Source organism: Arvicanthis niloticus, chromosome 6, assembly GCF_011762505.2.
Source record: "Arvicanthis niloticus isolate mArvNil1 chromosome 6, mArvNil1.pat.X, whole genome shotgun sequence".
Lineage (NCBI taxonomy): Eukaryota > Metazoa > Chordata > Mammalia > Rodentia > Muridae > Arvicanthis > Arvicanthis niloticus.
Genome location: NC_047663.1, coordinates 91,399,831 through 91,419,584, shown reverse-complemented (window position 1 = coordinate 91,419,584; position 19,754 = coordinate 91,399,831). Strand labels below are relative to the sequence as shown.

Sequence of the window (19,754 nt, the reverse complement as noted above, 5' to 3'; positions counted from 1 at the left end):
TTTTTAAAGATTTTTTTATTATTTCGAATTATACATATGTGAGCATGTCTGTGTGTAGGGATGTACAGGTACCCTCACAGGCCAGAAGAGTCAGAACTCCCTGAACCTCATAAGTGGTTGCAAGCCACCTGACATAGGCACCAGGGCTTGAACACTGGTTCTCTGGATGAGCAGTAAGTGCTCTTAAACACTGAGCCATCTCTCTGGCCCTGCCTTTTTGTTTGTCTATTGTTTTTATTTCTTCAAGACAGGGTTTTCTCTGTGTAGCCCTGAACTCACACTGTAGACCGGGTTGACCTCAAATTCAGAAATCTGCCTGCCTCTGCCTCTGCCTCTCAAGTGTTGAGATTAAAGATATGCACTACCACTGCCTGCTTTTAAAAAAGTAAATAAATAAATAAACATAATAATATAAATTCCTATAGCAGTTCCAGAGCCACTGACCCCTCTCCCAGCTGGGTTCTGCCAAAAGCAAACCTGCCTGACTCAAGCCTCTGTTAAGGCAGTTTGTTCTGCCTCAAAACCTTCCCAGTGCTAGTTCACATCCTTTCTGGGTAACCCCACAACACACAGCTCACTCATCTGAGCCCCTCCTGACTGTCCATCCAGAGCAGCTGCATGAATCCATTGAAACTGGATCTGGGCAGGTCAGGGCCAGTTTTGTACTAGAACTAGAACTCAGGACCTCAGGAACATCTCAGACAAGCTCTCCACTACCGACTGCACCTGTACCCTTCAGGCTGAGTTCTGGTCAACATTCATGAAGAGTTTGGGAGACCTTTCACCAGCAGAAGGTTTCCACAGGCTGGTGAGTCCTGATGGACTGGCCTCACGTGACTCATGCTCTCCCTGTCCTTTGTGCTTGGTCAGTCATGGAGGGGTATGGCTATGGGGCACACCAAGGTCCTCTTACTTACCTCTCTCCCCATCGAGGCTGCCACAGTGCTGGCATTCTTGGGTTGACAGTGTATCTAGTGACTAGTGGGCTAGGTAGGCTTCATGTGCCCCTGCACACCAGTTACTCTCCCCAGGCTGTTGTTCTTAGTAAAAGGCCCAAGAGCATCTTATTTTGTCTGCATATTTTCATTTTCTTTCTTCCCTTTTTTTTTTTTTTTTTTTTTTTTTTTTTTTTTTTTGGTTTTTCGAGACAGGGTTTCTCTGAGTAGCCCTGGCTGTCCTGGAACTCACTCTGTAGACCAGGCTGGCCTGGAACTCAGAAATCCACCTGTCTCTGCCTCCCAAGTGCTGGGATTAAAGGCATGCGCCACCAATGCCCGGCTCTTCCTTCCCTTTTTAAAATATTATTTCAAGCTTTGGCCTGAAGTCAGTTCCTTCAATGGGATCTATATACAAGTGACCTGAGACATCTGTTTGCAACCTCCCATTTCAAGGTATAATGTATTACACGTCAGGGGGAAAGATTTACCTACCTACCTCAGGACCCAAATGCAAAATGGAGGCATTCCCAGACCTACCTCCAGCCTCTGGCTCACACTCACGCATCTCTGCCATTCTCTGAGTCCAAAGAATCCCCAAAGCTTGTACAGTGAAGTTTCCAGGGAGCCAGATAAGCCACATTCCCCAAGTGGGAGGAAGTCGGGCTAGGGTGCTCTTGCCCAGGTGGGCCTAACAGGGCAAACAGAGCCACAAGGCCCAGAGCTGCCCACAAGCACTAGCTAGGGTGTGCCACAGCCCCCCAAAATGGTAATGAGGCAGGGCTTGTCAAAGCCACTGGGGTCTTTGAAAGAAGATGCCACAGGGAATGAAAGTTTGGATTCTCCAAGAAGGTGCTAGGCAGGTTTGGCAAGTCAGGGAACAGTGGGTGGAGTCCTGGGCCCAAATTGAGGGCCTTAGGGCACCATTCCTGCATTCACTGCTAGGTGATCCTAGGCCCCAAGGCCAGCATGGATACACTTGAATGTCTGAGCTATGGCCTCCATTTTGCCCATCTAGCTCAGGGTCAGCCACCCATTACTGTCTCCAGTCTCATCCAGTGGCTTCCCTGACACCTCACCCACCCACTTCCAACCCTAACACCTTCCAGGCCTCAAAACAGATCTGACCGACAGAGAAGATTCCATACAGCATCCAGCTCTTCCTGGTCCCAAGTTAAACCCTATCCCGGGTCTCAGGGCAACAGCGGAAACACCAGCAGCCCCACTGAACACATGTGTAGCTCAAAGCATGACGCAGACAAGGCAAGTCCCGTTGTCTGTATTTATCCAAGCCACTGCCTCCCCTCCAGGAGTGATGATTGAGGTTTTGTATGAGACATGGGGCAGGGCCCCCAGCTTGCTCCCTGGAGACCAGCTCCGTGGACTGCCTGGCCTGTCAGTGTCCAGCCAAGACCCTCAGTCACGGCCCAGCTTCCTCTGCCTGCCACACCAGTTCACCAGAGATGTAAGTGGCCTGGACATGGAGAGTGTCGTCGAGCACCACAAAGTCTGCGGCAGAACCAGAGGGTGAGAGGAAACAGAGTGGAGCCACCCACACCCCTATTGCGGAGTCATCCCTTACAACTGAGCCTAGTAGGAAAACTGAGGCCCAGGAGCATGGCTGGGACTGCTGGGGGAGCTGGAAGCAAGAGTATCAGTTTGGCACAGCTGGGGACAAGTGATCCCTGTAATCCTCACATGGCCTAATATTATATGCCAGAAAGCCAGGCCAAGTGTGGTAGGTACCACACGCTTGTAATCCTAGAACTCAGGAGGCTGAAGCAGGAGAATTACCATGAATTTGAAGCTAGCGTGGTTTACATATATACTGGACTACAGGCCAGCCGGGAGTTGGCTGAGTGGACGCAGGCACTTGCCTCCAAACCTGACTTAGTTTGAACCCTGGGACTCACATGGTAGGAGAGAAGCAACTATAATAAGTTGTCTGTGGTGGGAGTGGCCCCGGATTCAACCCCTGCATGGGGACTCACCTGCATCAGCACCAAAGTCCAGGCTCCCCTTGGTCTTCTCCAGCCCCAGCAGCTGGGCAGGGTGGAGGGATGCAGCTTCCAGAGCCGATTCCACACTACAGCCTGCGCAGAAACACACCATGGTGAGCATCCACGGCCCTTCCTATAAGCAAGTCTGAGCTTCTGCTTTTAGGGACTTGGCTTGGGAATGGCCCAGGATTTTGTAGCAGTTTAGGATGGTCCCTCACACCCCTAGCCGTAGAAGACACTGCACACCCCTCCCTTCTCCAGCCCTGCAGTGAACCTATCCTTTCAACAGACTAGACATGGGGCATGAGTTAGGGTGCACTCAGTGTTGTATGGTCATAGACCCTCTTGCCTACTTCTAATAAAAAAAGCCATACTTAGGCCCACCAGGCCACCAGTGCAGCTGCCAAATGGGACCCTGAACTCTAAGCAAGGCCTAACCTGAGGCCCAGTGACCACATTCCCTTTACTGTATTACTTCTTTCCAGGATACAGCTATCTCCTTTGTTCCAGGCCATCCCCAGCCTATTTTCTCTAAATAGGACCCTGAAGTTGCCCACATTCAGAGTAACACTCAACACTGAGATGCTGCCAGATGTCTGAGAGGTCTCTGCAGAACCTGCTCAAAGCCCCAGGAAGCCGCTTTTACTCCACCCCATCCTGCCCCTGCAGATTCCCACTATCCCACAGGCCTAGGCCCTAGCCTTCCTGCTCCTCCATGAGGTCACAGCTTCACACTGTTCACCATCCTGGCTCCAGTGACTGGCTGCTCACCATTATTCTTCCATAGCCTGAGCTCTATTTGGGAATGACCATGGTCATTTCAATCTCCGAGAAGTCACGCCTCCCCATCTCCCAATTTCCAGGTAGTTAGAGGATGTTAGCACAGAACTCCGATTTCCCTGCCTCCCTTCCAGCTTCCTCCAGGTACAGCCTCTACCCTCAGATGCCCAGGAACACCAGTCAACTGACCTGTAGCCTGCAGGAAGTGCCGGATGCATACATCCATAGGGGCTATGCTGCCACTCAGTGTCTTGGTGCCTTAAAAGCAGAGAGGCCAGAATTGGGGGAGGGAGTTGCTGTGGACACACAGGGCAAACCCAAGTTGTGCCCCCACTCCAGGGAAGAGCCAAGAGACTATACATATGTGGGTATAGGAGTCACTCACCTGCAATGTAGGCTATCAGCCCATCTACCTCCACCTCCTGCTGTCCCAGCGTATGGCGGCCATTGCCCAAGCCCAGGGCAGGGACAGCATCAGTGACCAGCACCAGCCCTGGGGAAGGAGGTGGCTCAGGACCTGGACAGCTGTCATCCTACCTGCCCTACCCTGCCCAGCTACTCACCCTGGGGATGGGCCCGGTGAGCAATGCGCAGAGCTGCAGGGTTAGTGTGTATGCCGTCGGCAATCATCCCGTAGAAGATGCAGTGGCCTGGGGGCAGCTGGTCACTGGTCAGAAGCCCTACTATGCCCGGGTCACGGTGGTGGAACTGAGCAGGGCAGAAGGGAATAACTGAGTGACAACAGTGGCCACCAAGTCCCCTTCCTCCCAGGAGTAGGAGTGACACTCACAGGCAACATGGCATTGAAGAGGTGAGTGATGAAGGTGGCCCCACTCTGCACTGCTACTTCTGCAGCCCGCAGGTCAGCCACTGAGTGCCCTGCATGGGGGATCTGAGATCAGCCTCTGCAGCAGCAGAGAACCATGAGCAGGCAACCTGGACAAGAGGCCTCTTACCTAGAGACACCCGGATGCCTTGGGCTGTCAGTGCCTGGATCACTTCATGGCTCCGGTCTAGTTCAGGGGCAAGTGTCACAATGCAGACATTGTCCAGGGACCCATATGTGGTCAACAAATCATGAAAAGCATTGGCTTCAAAGGAGCGGAGGTAGGCCTCAGGGTGTGCACCCCGCTTTTCCCGGCTGATGAATGGGCCCTCCAAGTGCACGCCTGAGGGAAGGGACAAAGGTGGTTCTAGCGGGCATTCCCACCTAGCAGCCCCACCCCAGTCCCTCAAACCTGCCCTCCCTTCCCAACTGGGTATTTTGAAAGGAGTTAACCACTCACCGAGGACCCCTGCCCCATGGGGACCTCCACTCTTCACAGGGATCTGAGGAAGGACCTGGGGGGAACCAGCTGTTAAAGCCTTGCCCCACAGCCCAGCACCCAGAGGCCACATCCCAACCAAGGTCAGATCCTCATCTTTATGCCCCTGACCCAGCCCAGCCCCACCGTCCTTCCCCATAGGTGCTGAAGATGGATGACGGCCCCCCGCCCCACTGCTCAGGAGCAGAAAGACTTGACAACAGGGACTACCTGGTGACCTGCCCTGAGGGCCAGGAGGTGAAAGCATTCCCAGGCCTCAGGGCATGAGTAGAAGCACTAAGGACTGCTCTAACCTGCTCTGGCCTTCAAAGTGACTTCGGTCAAACAGCTAGAATATAGTAGGCAAACCCTTGAAAACAGGACTACAGCATCCCTAAGCTGCAGCTGGAGGAAGCAGGGATTGGGCGGCATGAGGGAGATGGGACAGAAGCAGAGAGCTGGAGGCTAAGGAGCTCAGGACTCGGCACCGCAGCCCAGCGCACTCCGATCAGGGTGGTCACAGCATTACAGTCCTAAGCACTCGGCAGGTAGAGGCAGGAGAGCAGGGCAGCCTTGGCTACTTAAATAGTTCAGGGCTAGCCTAGGCCACATGATACCCTGTCTCAAATTAATGAAAGGAAACCCACACTTAGATCTGAGAACACAGAACGAGAGAAGGGCAGTCAGTCGGAGTCTGGGAGGTGGACTCCAGACACATCTCAGATGGAGAGGACTCAGGAAACTCGGACATCACAGAGATGGCACCGTGAGAAGTGGGCTGGGACAAGTCTGGGTTTCCTCACACGGGATAAGATAGGATGGGGAGACAGGTCACGGACACAGACAAACGAAATGCAGACTCTGAAAAATCCTGGCCACAGAACAAGGGACTGTAAAGGGAGTTCTAGGACAGGCAGGACTACACAGAGAAGCTGGGTGTAGTGGTGTGCATCTGTTGCCCCCCATACACAGAGATCGCCTGAGCCCAGGAATGAAGAGATCACTCTACAAGAAAGCAAGACCCTCTCTCAAAGTAAAAAAGGGTAGAGTGCAGCTCACTGGATCCCAGCAGTTCTGGGCTTGGAGATATACTGCACTGGTTGAATACCTTCTTAACATGTTCAAGGCTCTGGGCACAATCCCTGGCACCATAGACATGTTTAGCTTACGTATGCTCATGTATTTGTATGTTTGCAAAGGCACATGCTTGTCTGGTTATAAGCCACATGATACAGGTCTGGGAACCAAACCTGAGTCCTTTTCAAGAGCAAGTGTTCTTAGCTGTTTGCCAACCACAAACACAAGTTTTCTTACCTTCACCTCTAATCCAAACCATGACTCAGGAAAACAAAGGCACAGCTAGGAGTGGTGGCACAAGCCTTTAATCTCAGCACTCGGAAGGCAGAGACAAGCTGACCTCTGTGGGTTCTAGGACAGCCTGGTCTACATAGTGAGTTCCAGGACAGCCCGTACTACCCAGAGTTCCTATCTCTCTCACAAACAAACAGAGTATAAAGGCGGGGCTAGAGGGATGGCTGAGGGCTTAAGAACATGCACTGCTCCACAGCAGAGAACTGGGTTCCATTCTCGGTACCCACATACTCACATACAGACATACAAACCTACATACTCACATACAGACATACAAACCTACATATGCTTAAAAATGATTACTCTTCAAAGCAGCAGCAGCTGCCACCACCAGCAGATGACTTAGTATCTTAAAAAACAAGCAAAGAGCCAGACATGATAATGTGTGGGAGGCTTCGACAAAGGGTCAAGGCCAGTCTCAACTAAAAAACAATCTGGGCTCTTCCAGTCCTTGACTCAAAACAAAACAAAACCAAAACTAAGAAAACAGGTGAACCCGCCTGAGAGGGTAAAACCTACTTGCTACCAAGCTACCTCATGACCTGAGTCTAATTCCCAGGATCCGCAGGATGGAAGGAGAGCTATGACACCCACAAGTTGTCCTGACTTCTGCTTGCATACCATGCCCTGCACACAGGGCGCATAGATGTGCATGTGTGTGTGCACATACATGTGTACACACACACACACTATTTTCTAGAAGAGCACTTTGAAAGGCAAAGTGAAAGCATGCAGCAGAGACAAGGGGATAAAGGAGGCTGGAGAGAAAGGGTATGAGATGAAGGTCTGAGATGAATGCCGCAGTGGGCAGGGTGGCAGACATCCTGTCTGAGGTGCCTGCCTTTCATCAGCTAACAGACCTGAGGCAGAAAACGAAGCCATCAGATTTGTCTTCTTGAAGCATAGCTAGAGGAATAAACCTTAGAGAAAGAGCAGGTAGTTCCAACGAACCGGACCTTGATGAAGATACCCCAAGTAGTACCTGGATAAGTGGGCAAGCTCCAGGGTGAGAAGGGGCCCTGGAGGAAGTTAGGGAACACAGCAGGGGAAGGTGTTTGAGGGTAGGGTCTCCTGATTTCTAATACAATGGGGTATTACGTTTTTTATACTCAAAGCTGCCACAGTCTCACATCACCTCCTACCTGCCTCCCAAGGCCTTTAGTCTAAAAGTGCTCTCTGAGAGTCTGTGAGGTACTATGGACTACAGTGGGGTAGCAGGAAGAAAACTTTAGGACTGTTAGCCACTACTCCTACTGAGGGTGAGCCACAGCCTTACACCATGCCAGTCAAGCCTGCTGCAAGAGGAAAGCTCAGTGGTGGTGAAGGAGCTTGGGGCGGGGCTCACAGGAGAACAAGGTCTTCCTGGAAGAGCCTGGGAGGAGAGGGCATACCTGGAGCTGCCGGAATGAAAGAGAAGCAGCTTAGCTGGTAGGAAGGGAATGTTGCAGAGAAGGGGGTACATCCTGACACCTGTTACCTTGATAGGTGAGTCTGGGTCTCGCCAGAGATCAGCTGAGAGAACCAAGTACCTATCTGCAGCAGGACAATAGGTTGCCCTTGTAACAGTGGATTGGGAGAGCTGTGGGAAACTTTCAGAAAGACAACCCTAGCTGACATTCAAGGAATGCTTAACATTGTTATCCACCCACCAACTGTTCTCACTCTACGTTTAATTAAATTGAGGCTCGGAAGAGTAAGGTTGTCTCAAGTCTTCCAAGGGTTGCAAGTCAAAGGGCCAGAGCAAAGCCTGTGAAGCAAGGACACAGCCCATGCTCAATACCCATAGCTCCCTCCTCTGATCCTGTGTCTACACACCCAGAAAGGAAGCCGCAGGCAATCAATCACACACTCCCTGATCCTGTCCTGGAAGAAAAACTGGCTGAGGCGATTGACAACAGGGACAGAGCGAATCCATTTGAGTTTGGTTAACAGCATTAATTTACTAAATGCATCAATTGTGTTGCATAAGAGAACGTTTTCAAAGCAAGAGTTTAGGACCTAGGGAGAAGCCTGCAGAGCACACACAAACTGCTCTTGAAAGGTGCTGAAGACAGCAACCTAAACAAGCTTAGTTCAAACTGGGAAAACTGTGGGGAAGCCTTACATGAAGATTGGAACAAAGACAACAGACATCCTTCTAAGATAGGTGGAAGGGTGAGGACAGAAGCCAGTACACCGGAAGAGCAGCTCTTTCTGAAAAGCTTTTTCATGTGAGTCACATAACAGAGGCAGGTTAGGGAGAAAGAGCCTGACAAAAGACAATGGCTGAGGCAGAATTCCAGGCAACCCTAGTTCAGGAAGCCCAGAGGCTGCCTACAGGCCGTTGGGAGGGCGTGGCAGATGAGAATGGCGACAGGAAATGTGAAGACAACTGCAGTGGCAGTTGCAGAGACCAGGCAGGACCCTACTGGAAGAGAGGATCCCCTCAGACCCAAGTACAGGAAGACCAGATTCAGGTGAGGGAAATGGTACTGCCCTGAGGGCCCCTTTGCTCAGGGGTAGAACGGCCTGATCTCACCTTGTGATAAACCTCTGGTGGGGAGGTGACCAGGGTGGGACAGAAGGAGGTGACACCGTGGGACAGGAGCCTCCGGGCCACTAGGGCGACCCCCGAACCCACGTCCTCCGTGGCCTTGGAGAAGTCAACACCAAATCCACCTGTGGCCACAGAAAACAAGGGGGTAGCACAGTGCTCAGAGCTCCTCCCCTGGGTTCCCTGGCCCAAGCCAGGCCGCACCGTTGATCTGCACATCGATAAAGCCAGGAGCCAAGATGCGGCCTCCGCAGTCCCGCTGCTCATCAGCCACACGTCTCTCCTCAAAAAACAGCTTCTCTGGGTCCAGGATTCGGCCCCCGCGCACCCATAGATCCTCCCTGAGGACAGAGCAGTAGGCACTTGGATCACCACCAGGCCTTGGAACCAACCCCTAGTTCTATCTCGCACCCAGCTTGTCCCTGCACCCACTATTCTACTTGGTCCCGACCACACACCCACGATGGTCCTGCCCTCCACATCCCTGGGTCCCGGACACAACTGTCTCTCGGAGCGTATGCCCTACACCAGCCCCATCCCTGCACCCCACACTGGCATATCATCAGTTCTATACCCAGCCCAACCCTGCACCATGCAGCCCAGACCTGAGCAGCGCGCCGCCGCGAAGGATGCGGCAGTTGGTGAACTGGAGCACCGGAGCCCACGCTGCGCACTGCCCGCTACGCATCGTGAGTCGCGCCGAACCCAGAAAGCTTGGGGCGCAAGCCGGCAGTGCCCGGAGCAGCGGTAATCGGAAGCCGGGCCAGGCCGCACCACGTGACTCTCAGCTTAAGGGGCTATCACGTGGCTGCCAAGCTCACGTGATGACGACCATGTGACATAGGAACCCTCCCAGGCCGGCCCGCTCCGCCCACAGAGACACCAGAACACAGGCCAGTCACAACCGAGAACTTTATTGAACACAGCTGGGAGCCAGCTCTGAGGAGCAGTAGCACTCTACCCTCCACCCTGGCTGTTCAGGGATGGGGAAGTGGAAGGGGGAGGGTGGCTCCATCCAAGGAGTCTCAGCAACAGGAACCCCACAAGGCAGCAGTCTACTAATGATTACTATATAGTAGGGAGACGGGGCTGCTCCACAGACGCATGAATAGGTCAAATCTTTTATAAATAAACATCCAGTGAAGAGAAAAATGACAACTCTAATTCATTTTTATACACAAGGAGCACTCGAGGCGATGGGTGGAGTAACCAGAGGCTGACATCGGCACTGGTCAGGGGCCTGGGTGGGAGATTAGTGGGCCCAGATGTCCACAGCACGGAGCAGTAGGGGCAAGGCGGGGGCAACAGACAGTGGGCACTAGGACACTGCACATTTACAAGACCAACTACTGAGGGGGCGGCTGCCCGTGCATGTGTCAGGCTGTTCGTTCTGGAATGAGGAGGGGTGATCTTTACATCCTATCCTGTGACTGGTGGTGGAAAAAGACTACTTTGTGGAGAGGATTAGGGCCACGATGAGACCGTAGAGGCCAAGCACCTCCGCAAAGATGAGGATCAGGATCATGCCCACAAACAGTCGAGGCTGCTGGGCAGTGCCCCGAACACCAGCATCTCCGACGATGCCAATGGCAAAGCCAGCAGCCAGGCCACTCAGCCCCACACTCAGGCCAGCACCCAGTTGAAGAAAACTCCTGGGGAGAGAAGAGATACAGGTTGTCAGCAATCTGCCTGTCTGCGGGAAAATGAAGCACTTCACCTGGAAGGGAAGGCCCCGCACCCACCTGTAGAGGCTGATGCCATCAGTCAGAGAGTTAGCGATAAGTACTGCCACCACCAGGCCGTAGATGGCGATGATCCCAGCCATAACCACTGGGATGATAGACTTCATGATCAGCTCTGGCCTCATGACAGACATGGCTGCGATGCCAGTGCCACTCTTGGCTGTGCCATAGGCGGCTCCCATGGCTGTGGAAGGAGAGATTAAGTAAGCCCAGAGCAGCATGGAAAGCCTAAGGAGCTTTCTGCACTCCGCTCCCCAACATACTACCATTAGAGGAGCTGAAGGCCCACAGCCAGCAAGAGCCCCCGGAACAAACAGCCACCACCACAGCCACTTCTCTCCACTAGCAGAGCCATACCCCAGCCTCCCGGTCTACTGCCTGCACTAGTTCCTGTGGTCATCAGGGGCTCCTGCTTTGCTGTGAAACCAGACTTTGTCCCCTAGCACGGTCTTCCCTAGCTTGTGACCTCTGGCAATACAGTCCCAGGGAAGAGGCGTCTAGGGCAAGGAAAGCCTTGCTTGGGTCTCTAGCAAATCTCTGTCCCACACTCTAAGCTCCAAGCACTTCCAGCATAAGAGGACTACATCTGAGCTGCCTAGAGTGTCCAGTGTCAACCAGTCCCTGCCTGCAGTGGAGGCTTCAAGCCTTCTCAAACAGGACAGCTGGGTTATCTGTCTCCTCTGGTACTGTTCCCGCCTCCAACCCCTCCAAGAGAAAATGCTACTCTCACAGGACTTTCCTATCTTCAAGGCCTTTAACTCCAATTCCTCTCTTTTCTGCTACTTGTCCTCAGACCCTATAAGAACTATTGAGCTACTTATATGGCTGACACTGGCGGCCTCCAAAATCTTTGCCCAGGGGACCCATGCCATGACCTTTCTAGAAGTTGTGTATAACCCGATACACAGAAAACAACATGGGCCAGAGGTAAAAGGGACACAAACAGCCCCAGCCACTCCTCTATATAATTTATTGATCTCACTGAACCACAAAATATGTCTACTGTGTGCCCAGCGCTGAGTAGGGCAAGAGTCAGAGGTCTCTGCCTTCTCAGAGCTCAGGAACAGCAGGAAGAAAAGACAGTGACCCAACACAACAACATATTCAGCAAGGAAAGAGAAAAGGCCATAGGGGAGCTACAAGGGGAGGAAGGTCTGAAAACAGATCATAGAAACAGACCAAGTAAATGGAGTTGGGAGGTGATAAAGCAAGCAGCAGAGGAAAGCCAGGCAAAGGGCACATTCAGATGCCCAAGCAAGACAGTGCTAGATGAGATCAACTGGAAGAGGCAGGAGGAGGGGGCAGACAGCTTGTCTTTTCTACAGCATCTTTAGTTCCCCAGACACTGCCCAACAAAGACTTGGAGCTTCAGTCCCTGAGTTCATTTCAAGAGATATTTTCTGAAACTGTTCTGGTCACAGTGCATTTCTTGGGCCCTACTGAAAGGCAACTCCATGCTGAGCTGTTACCACTTAGTACAAAAAGTGAGTGTTCCAAAGGCTCACACTCCTGAGGCATGCTTTTAAACACTAAGAATACAGGTTGTTGTGCAATACTGTGAAGTTGAGGTCTCAACACAACTCTGTACCCCAAAAGGTGGGACTCCAAGAAAGGTTAAGTCAAGTCCTTCCCTAAAGTACAGCAGGTAGACCATGGAGCTGAGGATGGGTGACAAGAAGATATATGATGGAAAACAGGGACACTGTCAGGAATCAGGGCAAAAGGAGGAAAAAAAATTAGCCTAGGCCCCGACAGTAGCAGCTGCCCAGTAGACCACACCTGATAGGCTGCAGAAGGGAGACCTGCTAAGAATGCCAATGTAATGCCGCAAACAGCAGGGTCTGGAGGCACTTCCAGGAAATCAACAGACACAGGGAGGAAGTCACAGAAAATATAGAAAAGAAGCAACTGGCAGTTTCATGGAGAACATGAAGAAAGAACCAACAGGATATTTGTCATAAGAAAAAGGGAAGTTAGAATGTGAGCATGGAATGGAGGCCTCAAGGATGTGTGCAAGCCTCATTTAGTTAAACAGTGGTCTGGAAACTTGGTTAGTAAAGTCCAAGGGAGGCCATGGGTCAGTCATTGAGACAAAGCTTGGAGGTCTTCTGGCAACACCAGAGGCTGGATTTCTTTAGGTAATGGCAGGACAAAGACATTCTACAGAATAGCATGCAGAAAAGGGGAAAAATGAAGTCAGAAGGTGAGAAGCTGGTGTGAAGGAACAGAAGCTAGGGTTAGGCACTAGATCAGCAATACTCAGCTTTCAATAGTGCAGACACCTGTTGGACAGCTTTAGGACATGCAGGGTCTTCGTACAAGAGATTGAAGAAGCTGCATGCAGTAAAAGAACTCTGGACAAATTTGGAGTTACAGGAGCCATCGTGACAGCCAGAACATGAGACCCACATGGTCAGTGATATTGTATTCACTGAGGCTCCCCCACTATCTAGGACAAGGTAAGAAGGGAAGAAAGATTTGCTGGATTAATTTATGAGTGACAAAAACTAATCATAGGTGGCTAAAATAGGGAAACCTATGAACGTATTATTCTGGGGGCAAAGGGCAGAAGGAAATGCTTGGCAGTCTTCTCTAAGGAGACCCTAAGTGTGGGGAGAACAGTCGTGGTGTGAGAGGAGGAAGGAGAAGTCCAGGCCACATTTCCCACCACAAATGATCACTTACTCCAATGCTGTGGGTACAGCAGGGCTCTCTCAGCAGCACCTGACAGGCCCAGGCAGGGGGAGGTCACCAAGACAGACAACCCTCCACCCCAATCTGCACCCTACAGGTGTTTACAGTCAGCAGACACTGTTTGGAGTTCAAACTCACCAAGTACCTGCACAGAGGATCAGCCTCTCCATTTGCCAGGTAGGGTGGGGCAGGGCGAGGTCAGTTAAGCCAAAGACCAGACCTTCCAGGGGAAGCCCAGACCAGGCCAGACCAGTCCCCAGGGGCTGTGACTTACCTCCCGCAATCCCACATTCTTGGGTCTGGCCCAAAGGCTTTTCTCCCAGGAAGGCCAATTTTCACTAAATTTGACACTGAAGAACTGTCAAGGCCCAACTTCAAAAGCAAGGTGCCATCAAGAACCTTGCTAGGCTTTTTCTTCTCTGGGCAAAGAAGCATAACCCAGTTCCAGCCCCTCACCCCCCTAGAAGAGGAAGGTCATTCATTCACTCATCCATTCATTAGGTCCAGGACTGAAGATCAAAGACTTAATCGTGTAAACGCTGGCACTCTAACGCCACCCTCTCAGCCACCTCAAAGCCCAGATCCTCAGGAACCATCCACCTAAGCCAAACCCACTTCCATAGGCTCTAACCTGAGTCTTTGCAGGTTCCCAGGACCAACCCCTCAGTCCAGTTTTCCCAACCAACCCACACCGATGACAGAACTATTGGGAAACCGAGACAAGCCTCAACCGGAAACACCTGCCTCACCCAGGGTGCAGACCCACCTGACCCCCGGCAGCTGGGCCGCCATAAAAGCAGGTCTTGTGTGCCTTAGCGGGGACCCAGGCTCCCTCCAGCCAAGAGGCCAGGGACTCCTGTCCTGAGCCTGCTGCCCCCGCCTACGGACTGGCGCCTTTCAAGATGTGATGTCACACCTGCCTGCAGAATGCGGGATGTGGAGCAAGCGCAGGAGAGGGCAAAGGATCGTGCGCCGCCCCCCGCGCCCCCACCCCACCCCACCCGCACTCCGGCTTCCCGTGACTAAGATGGCAGCCACACTGCCGCCCCACCCCCACAGAAGCCAGGCACAGGAGGCGGGCTGATAAGACCCGCAGCCTGATCGAGCCCCCAAGCCCTGTGCTCCACAAATTCATCTGTCCCCACCGCCCCCCCACTTGCGCCCGTAAGGCCAGACACCCACATAGCTGAGAATGACGTCAGAGCGACGTCACTCCCAACCCCCCCCCCCCGTGAACAGCGGTCTAGAGTCCCTCATCGTTTTGGCATCCCCTGCTCCTGCTGCGATGCTCACCGCTGAAGACCATGGCAGACGAGGCGCCCATGACACCAAAAAACACAGAATATTCGGGGTTGGTCTTGATGTCAGCCATGTCTGCAAGCGGGGAGAGGACAAGCTCAGCGGGCGGCGGCGGGCTAGGACGAGGGGAGAGCGAGCGAGAAGGCGAGCGAGGACTCTCGAGGCAGCGGATGAGAAGCCGACCCCGCCAGTCAGGCGCTGCGCTCTAAATACCAGCACCGCAGAGCAAGATGGCGGCCGCGCTCGCCTCACATGATCTGGGCCCCGCCCCCATGGACTGTACCACTTTGCGCAGGTGGGGGAGCGAGGCTCCAGGCTCGCCAGCAGCCCTTGAACAATGTATGGGCCCTGACACCAGGCCGCGGGGCCTGGGGCCCAGTGCTCGGCCATGCCTGGGTCTTCGCTGGCCCGCGGTTCCACGCCGACGACTTCTATAACCCTACCGTTTGGGGCCCATCGGCCCCCCCAGGGCGGGGCCGTAGCGCTCTATATTAGCATACAGGGTGGAGCTAATGAAAGCCCGCCTTCTCTGCGGCTGCGCGGAGCTTACCGGTGTTCGAGTACCCGTGTTCTTTTTCCCTGCGTTCCCTGCTCACGAATCTCTGGCACTCCTGCTGCAGAGGACTCAGGTTAAAGTAGTGGCATCTAGCAGCGCTACAGAACCCTATACCAGAAGAAATCCCTCGTGTTGGGCTTCGCTGTCTCCGCCAGCCCTTCAGGAATACCACGCCCCACCCCACCGGGCTTTAAAGTGCAACAACTCTAGGTGTTCTCTAGTCACCATCTTCCATACAGAAGATTCGTGCAGATTCAGGCCCACCGTCTTCCCTTTGATTCTGGGTGTGTGGGGCGGGGGGGGGGGGGGGGGGGGAAGGGAGCCCTCACCTGACCTTCTCCTCTTGCATCGGGACTCTGACATTAGTTGAGGGGTGTCTGCCCACAAAGACGTAGGCGTGACTTTCTCTATTTATTTTTCTATTTTATTTTTGAGACGGGGTCTCACTGAAGCTCTGGTTAATCTGGAATTTGCCATGTAGACCAGTCCAGTCTGCCTCTTTAGTGCTGGGGTTAAAGGTATCCTGCTTGATGGCCTGTCAGCATTGACACCTGTGAAAGGTAACCCAGATTTCTGAAAATCTCAGAAAGACCTGCCTGTCCTTCCAGTACCCATGCAAGGCCCAGACGTACAGGGCCTTCTTTGTAGACAGGTGATGGAGGACTGGTTTCCCTAGCAATGGAATGGCTAGGGCAGCCTCTGCCTCATGATACCCTTGTAGCAGCCTACCCACCCTAGCTGCCTGCCTTCCCTCTGCCTATCAACTCAGGCTGCCTGGTTTCCTTTATTCCTCCCTCGCAGTAGCCCTGAGCAGCCACAACCTGGCCTAGACCTCCTTTGAGGCTCAAGCTCACATTGTAAGACCAGAGGGCTCTCCAAGTGGTCTCAGTGCAATACCTCAACTTCCCCATGCAGGCAATGGAGATACCTTCCCATCCTGATACATTCTCAGTCCTACTTTCCACAGCAGAAACATCCTGTGTCCCCTTCCCGCTTTGGCTGAACCGAGTCTACCACACTTTAAGCTTGTCTATGGAAGAGCCTATAAATCTGTCTTGTTTCAGAGAGGAGGCTACAGAGAGTAGCTACTAGCACTTCTGCCACCCCTCTAGTGCTCCATTTTGACTTTTGAAAAGAGGAATCTTGACTCTTGTCCCCACTACTTCACCCCATCAGTCCCTCTCCAGCTCCTTGTCCTTGCCAAGGTCACACTTCCCTTCTAAGCTGACAGGGCCTCAGGACTGCTATCTCCAGTGCTTCCTCCTTCTCCCCTCTCTTTCTCCTATGTGCCTGGAGCTTAAAGTAGTCAGAAGAGAGTGTCAGATTCCCTGGAGCTAGAGTTACAGATGGATGTGAGATGCCAGGTAGGTGCTAGGAATGGGCCGAGTCCTCTTCGGAGCAACCCATTGATTTAGTTCCCAGGGTTTGTTTGTTTTGTTTTCTATTCAGCACTTGATATCCCACAATTTTCTGCTTAATCCTGTGCTAGACCCTTCTTGGTGTGCTTCCCTTTGCTGTCTCCTATCCTCCAGTACCAACTCCCAGGTCTCTGTACTTATTACTCAGAACCCATTTTCCTACGAGAAGTCCTCCTGCCACTCCCCACGTTTCTCCTCTCCCTCTCCTAATCCTCCTCAGGCCCTTGCATTGAAGGTTGTTTGGCTTCTTTTTTCTCCAGACACCCAGTAGGGCATCCAGACCTGGCCACCCTGGTAACAGAGCTGACTAAGCACCTACCAGGCCCGTTCTGAGGCATTTTGGGTTGTGGTCATGTAGAGTGAAAAATTATAAAGGCCATTTTTATGAAATATGTGTAGATTTTTCGCCTTACAGAACTCGGAACTGAAAATAAGATTTCAGGCCTTCACATTCAAGGTGAAGGACACTTGCTGGATTACTTCCCAAGGCAGGAAGGCATTCCTGACTACAGATAAAGATGCTACCACCTAGGTGGGGCCATAGCCCTATAGCTGGAAAAAGTAAAGATAGTAATCTGAAATGGCAGAATAGGACACAATAGCATGGTGAAAACCACATTTTTGAGAAGAATGAGTGTGCAGAGTGATCTCACATGACTCTAGATCATTTGGGCTAGATTCTCTGAAATGTTCCACTGTTCTTGGTTACCCCTCCCTTGGTCTTCCCAGTGCTATGTTCAAAATTTGTAAAACAACCAATCATGTGTAAGCGCGCGAAAATGCAACCATTCATGTGTAAGCGCGCGAAAATGCCTTCCTCCCCCCACCCCATGCTATAAAAGGCCCTTTAACCCACCACACGGGGCCAAAAACCCTGCTCTTGGAGCTAAAGAGCTTGTCGTTTTTGACCGCCGGCTCCTCCCCTAATAAACCTCTGCTGATTGCATCCAGGTATGGTTTCTTGTGATTTTTGGGTGGTCGAGATTTCCGGAGGCTTGAGGAAGGGTCTCCCGAGTATGGGGGTCTTCAGTCACACCTGCTCTTATTCAGTGGTTAGTGAAACAAACCTAGGAGGATTAAGAGCCTTTTTCCGGTCACCAGCTAGCAAGCAATGGAATTAAAATTCTGGTCTAGGGCCTGGGCTGGTGGGCTGAACTACCAGATGAGACACCATCTCTCACTTCAGTCCATCTCAAACCTCTCACCCGGATCTTCTAGGCACTGTGCAGAGCCTTTACTCTGAGTGGACTCTAGGAAAGAAACCACAGGGGTGCATCCCTGCCTGCTCCTTCACTGTTACTTCCCCCTTGGCATGAAATCATAGGTCATGAGTTCTGGCCTGTCACTGTCAGTGGGGATTTCCAGACACAGAGAGGAAGGGGATTTGGAAATGCATGTCAGAGACCCATAAGGAAAGGGACAGAGATGGAAGCTGGGCCCCTTAGACAGTGGCACTTTCCAAAGGTCCTACAGAGGAGGCAGAGAAGACACTAAGAACACCACCCCAAACAACCTTAAACTAGAAGGATGAACTTATCCCTGGGAAGCTGTTCCAAAGAAGGAAAGGCCAGGCTTGGTAGTACACAGCTGTAAACACAGCACCTTGGATGCTGAGGCAGAAGACTGTTAAGTTCAAGGCCAGCCTGGGTTACATTGTAGTCTCAAAAAAACAAACAAAAAAAAAAAAAAAAAAAAAAAAAAAACGTGGGGGAAAGGAAAAGAGAAAAAATAGAGGAACAAGGGGAGGGGAAGGAAGGGAAGGGAGAGGAGGGGGAGGGAGCAGTAGCCTTTACAGGAACATCAAGAACTGTGTGTCCCAGGAGGAGCCTTGCCAACAGCTTCCTTCCAATCCACCACAAAAGCATGGGGGTGGAGGGAGAGGAACACAGGGACATGGGCAGACGAGATTGTATAGTGATGGCATCTTGCTCTCTTACTCGGGTGAGATAGAACCATGTGTGGCCCAGACATGGCTGGTGGAGACATTAAATAGCATAGATTACTGCACTGTTTTAGAAAATGGAATATGATCAAAGGCAGCTCATCCTTTTTTTTTTATTAAGTAAAAAGTAGTTGAGCCATGTATGGCAATGGACATCTGTAATCCCAGCATTTGAGAGGCTGAAAAGGATGATGGAGATCTTGAGGCTAGCCTAGGCTATACAGACAGATCTTACCTAAAAACATTAAATAAGGGTGCCCACTGTGGGGCAAAGGGGGAATATAGCTTGATGGTAGAGTGTGTTTAGTGTGCATAGGGTCTTGGATTTAATTTTTTGTTTGGTTTTTTTTTTTTTTTTTTTTGAGACAGGGTTTCTCTGTATAGCCCTGGCTGTCCTGGAACTCACTCTGTAGACCAGGCTGGCCTCGAACTCAGAAATCTGCCTGCCTCTGCCCCCCAAGTGCTAGGGTTAAAGGTGTGTGCCACCACTGCCCAGCCTTGGATTTAATTCTTAACACCAGAAATAAATACCTATGGAATAAGGATCAAAGAAATAAAAACAGGGAGGCCTGGAGAGAGGCTCAATGGTTAAGAGCACTTGCTCTTACTGAGGACCTGGGTTTTAGTCCCAGTATCCACATCGTGTAACTTGTTATACGGAGTCTTACGCCGTCCTGTGGTCCCATAGTGCACATGCATATGTGCAGATAATCACCACATAAATTTAAAAAAAAAAAAAAAACAGCAAAATAAAAACCCCTGCTGTTGGCCGGGCGGTGGTGGCGCACGCCTTTAATCCCAGCACTTGGGAGGCAGAGGCAGGAGGATTTCTGAGTTCAAGGCCAGCCTGGTCTACAGAGAGAGTTCCAGGACAGCCAGGGCTACACAGAGAAACTCTGTCTCGAAAAACCAAAAAAAAAAAAAAAAAAAAAAAAAAAAAAAAAAAAAAAAAAACCCTGCTGCTTATGGCAGCACACTTCTTTAACCCCAGGACTTGGGATTCGGAGGTAAAAGGTCAGCCTGATCTACATAGCAAGTTCCAGGAGAGCCAGTGCTACATATTGAGACCTCGTTTAAAATAAAAACTAATAAAGTCCTAGAATCACAGAATCTGTCACTTGCTGCTTGGGCTCCTTGACACAGTTTGAATATCACATGGTTTGTGGATCTACACTGTTTC

The 19,754-nt window shown here is 51.7% G+C and overlaps 2 protein-coding genes across 2 annotated transcripts; both read right to left on the bottom strand.

Moving 5' to 3' along the window:
* Positions 1-2,198: 2,198 nt before the first annotated feature.
* On the bottom strand, positions 2,199-9,721 carry Amdhd2 (amidohydrolase domain containing 2). The gene is made up of 11 exons (XM_034504791.2): positions 9,529-9,721; positions 9,128-9,264; positions 8,909-9,048; positions 5,002-5,056; positions 4,672-4,884; positions 4,506-4,594; positions 4,279-4,423; positions 4,101-4,208; positions 3,905-3,973; positions 2,927-3,028; positions 2,199-2,444 (listed from the first exon to the last, which is right to left on the bottom strand). Exons 1-11 carry the CDS (start codon positions 9,609-9,611, stop codon positions 2,356-2,358), a joined length of 1,230 nt encoding a protein of 409 aa, XP_034360682.1. The 5' UTR covers positions 9,612-9,721; the 3' UTR covers positions 2,199-2,355.
* A 100-nt stretch (positions 9,722-9,821) lies between these two features.
* Atp6v0c (ATPase H+ transporting V0 subunit c) lies at positions 9,822-14,917 on the bottom strand. Its single transcript, XM_034504792.2, has 3 exons — positions 14,653-14,917; positions 10,666-10,849; positions 9,822-10,575 (listed from the first exon to the last, which is right to left on the bottom strand). The coding sequence occupies exons 1-3, from the start codon at positions 14,729-14,731 to the stop codon at positions 10,371-10,373; spliced, it is 468 nt and encodes a 155-aa protein (XP_034360683.1). The 5' UTR covers positions 14,732-14,917; the 3' UTR covers positions 9,822-10,370.
* Positions 14,918-19,754: the final 4,837 nt, after the last annotated feature.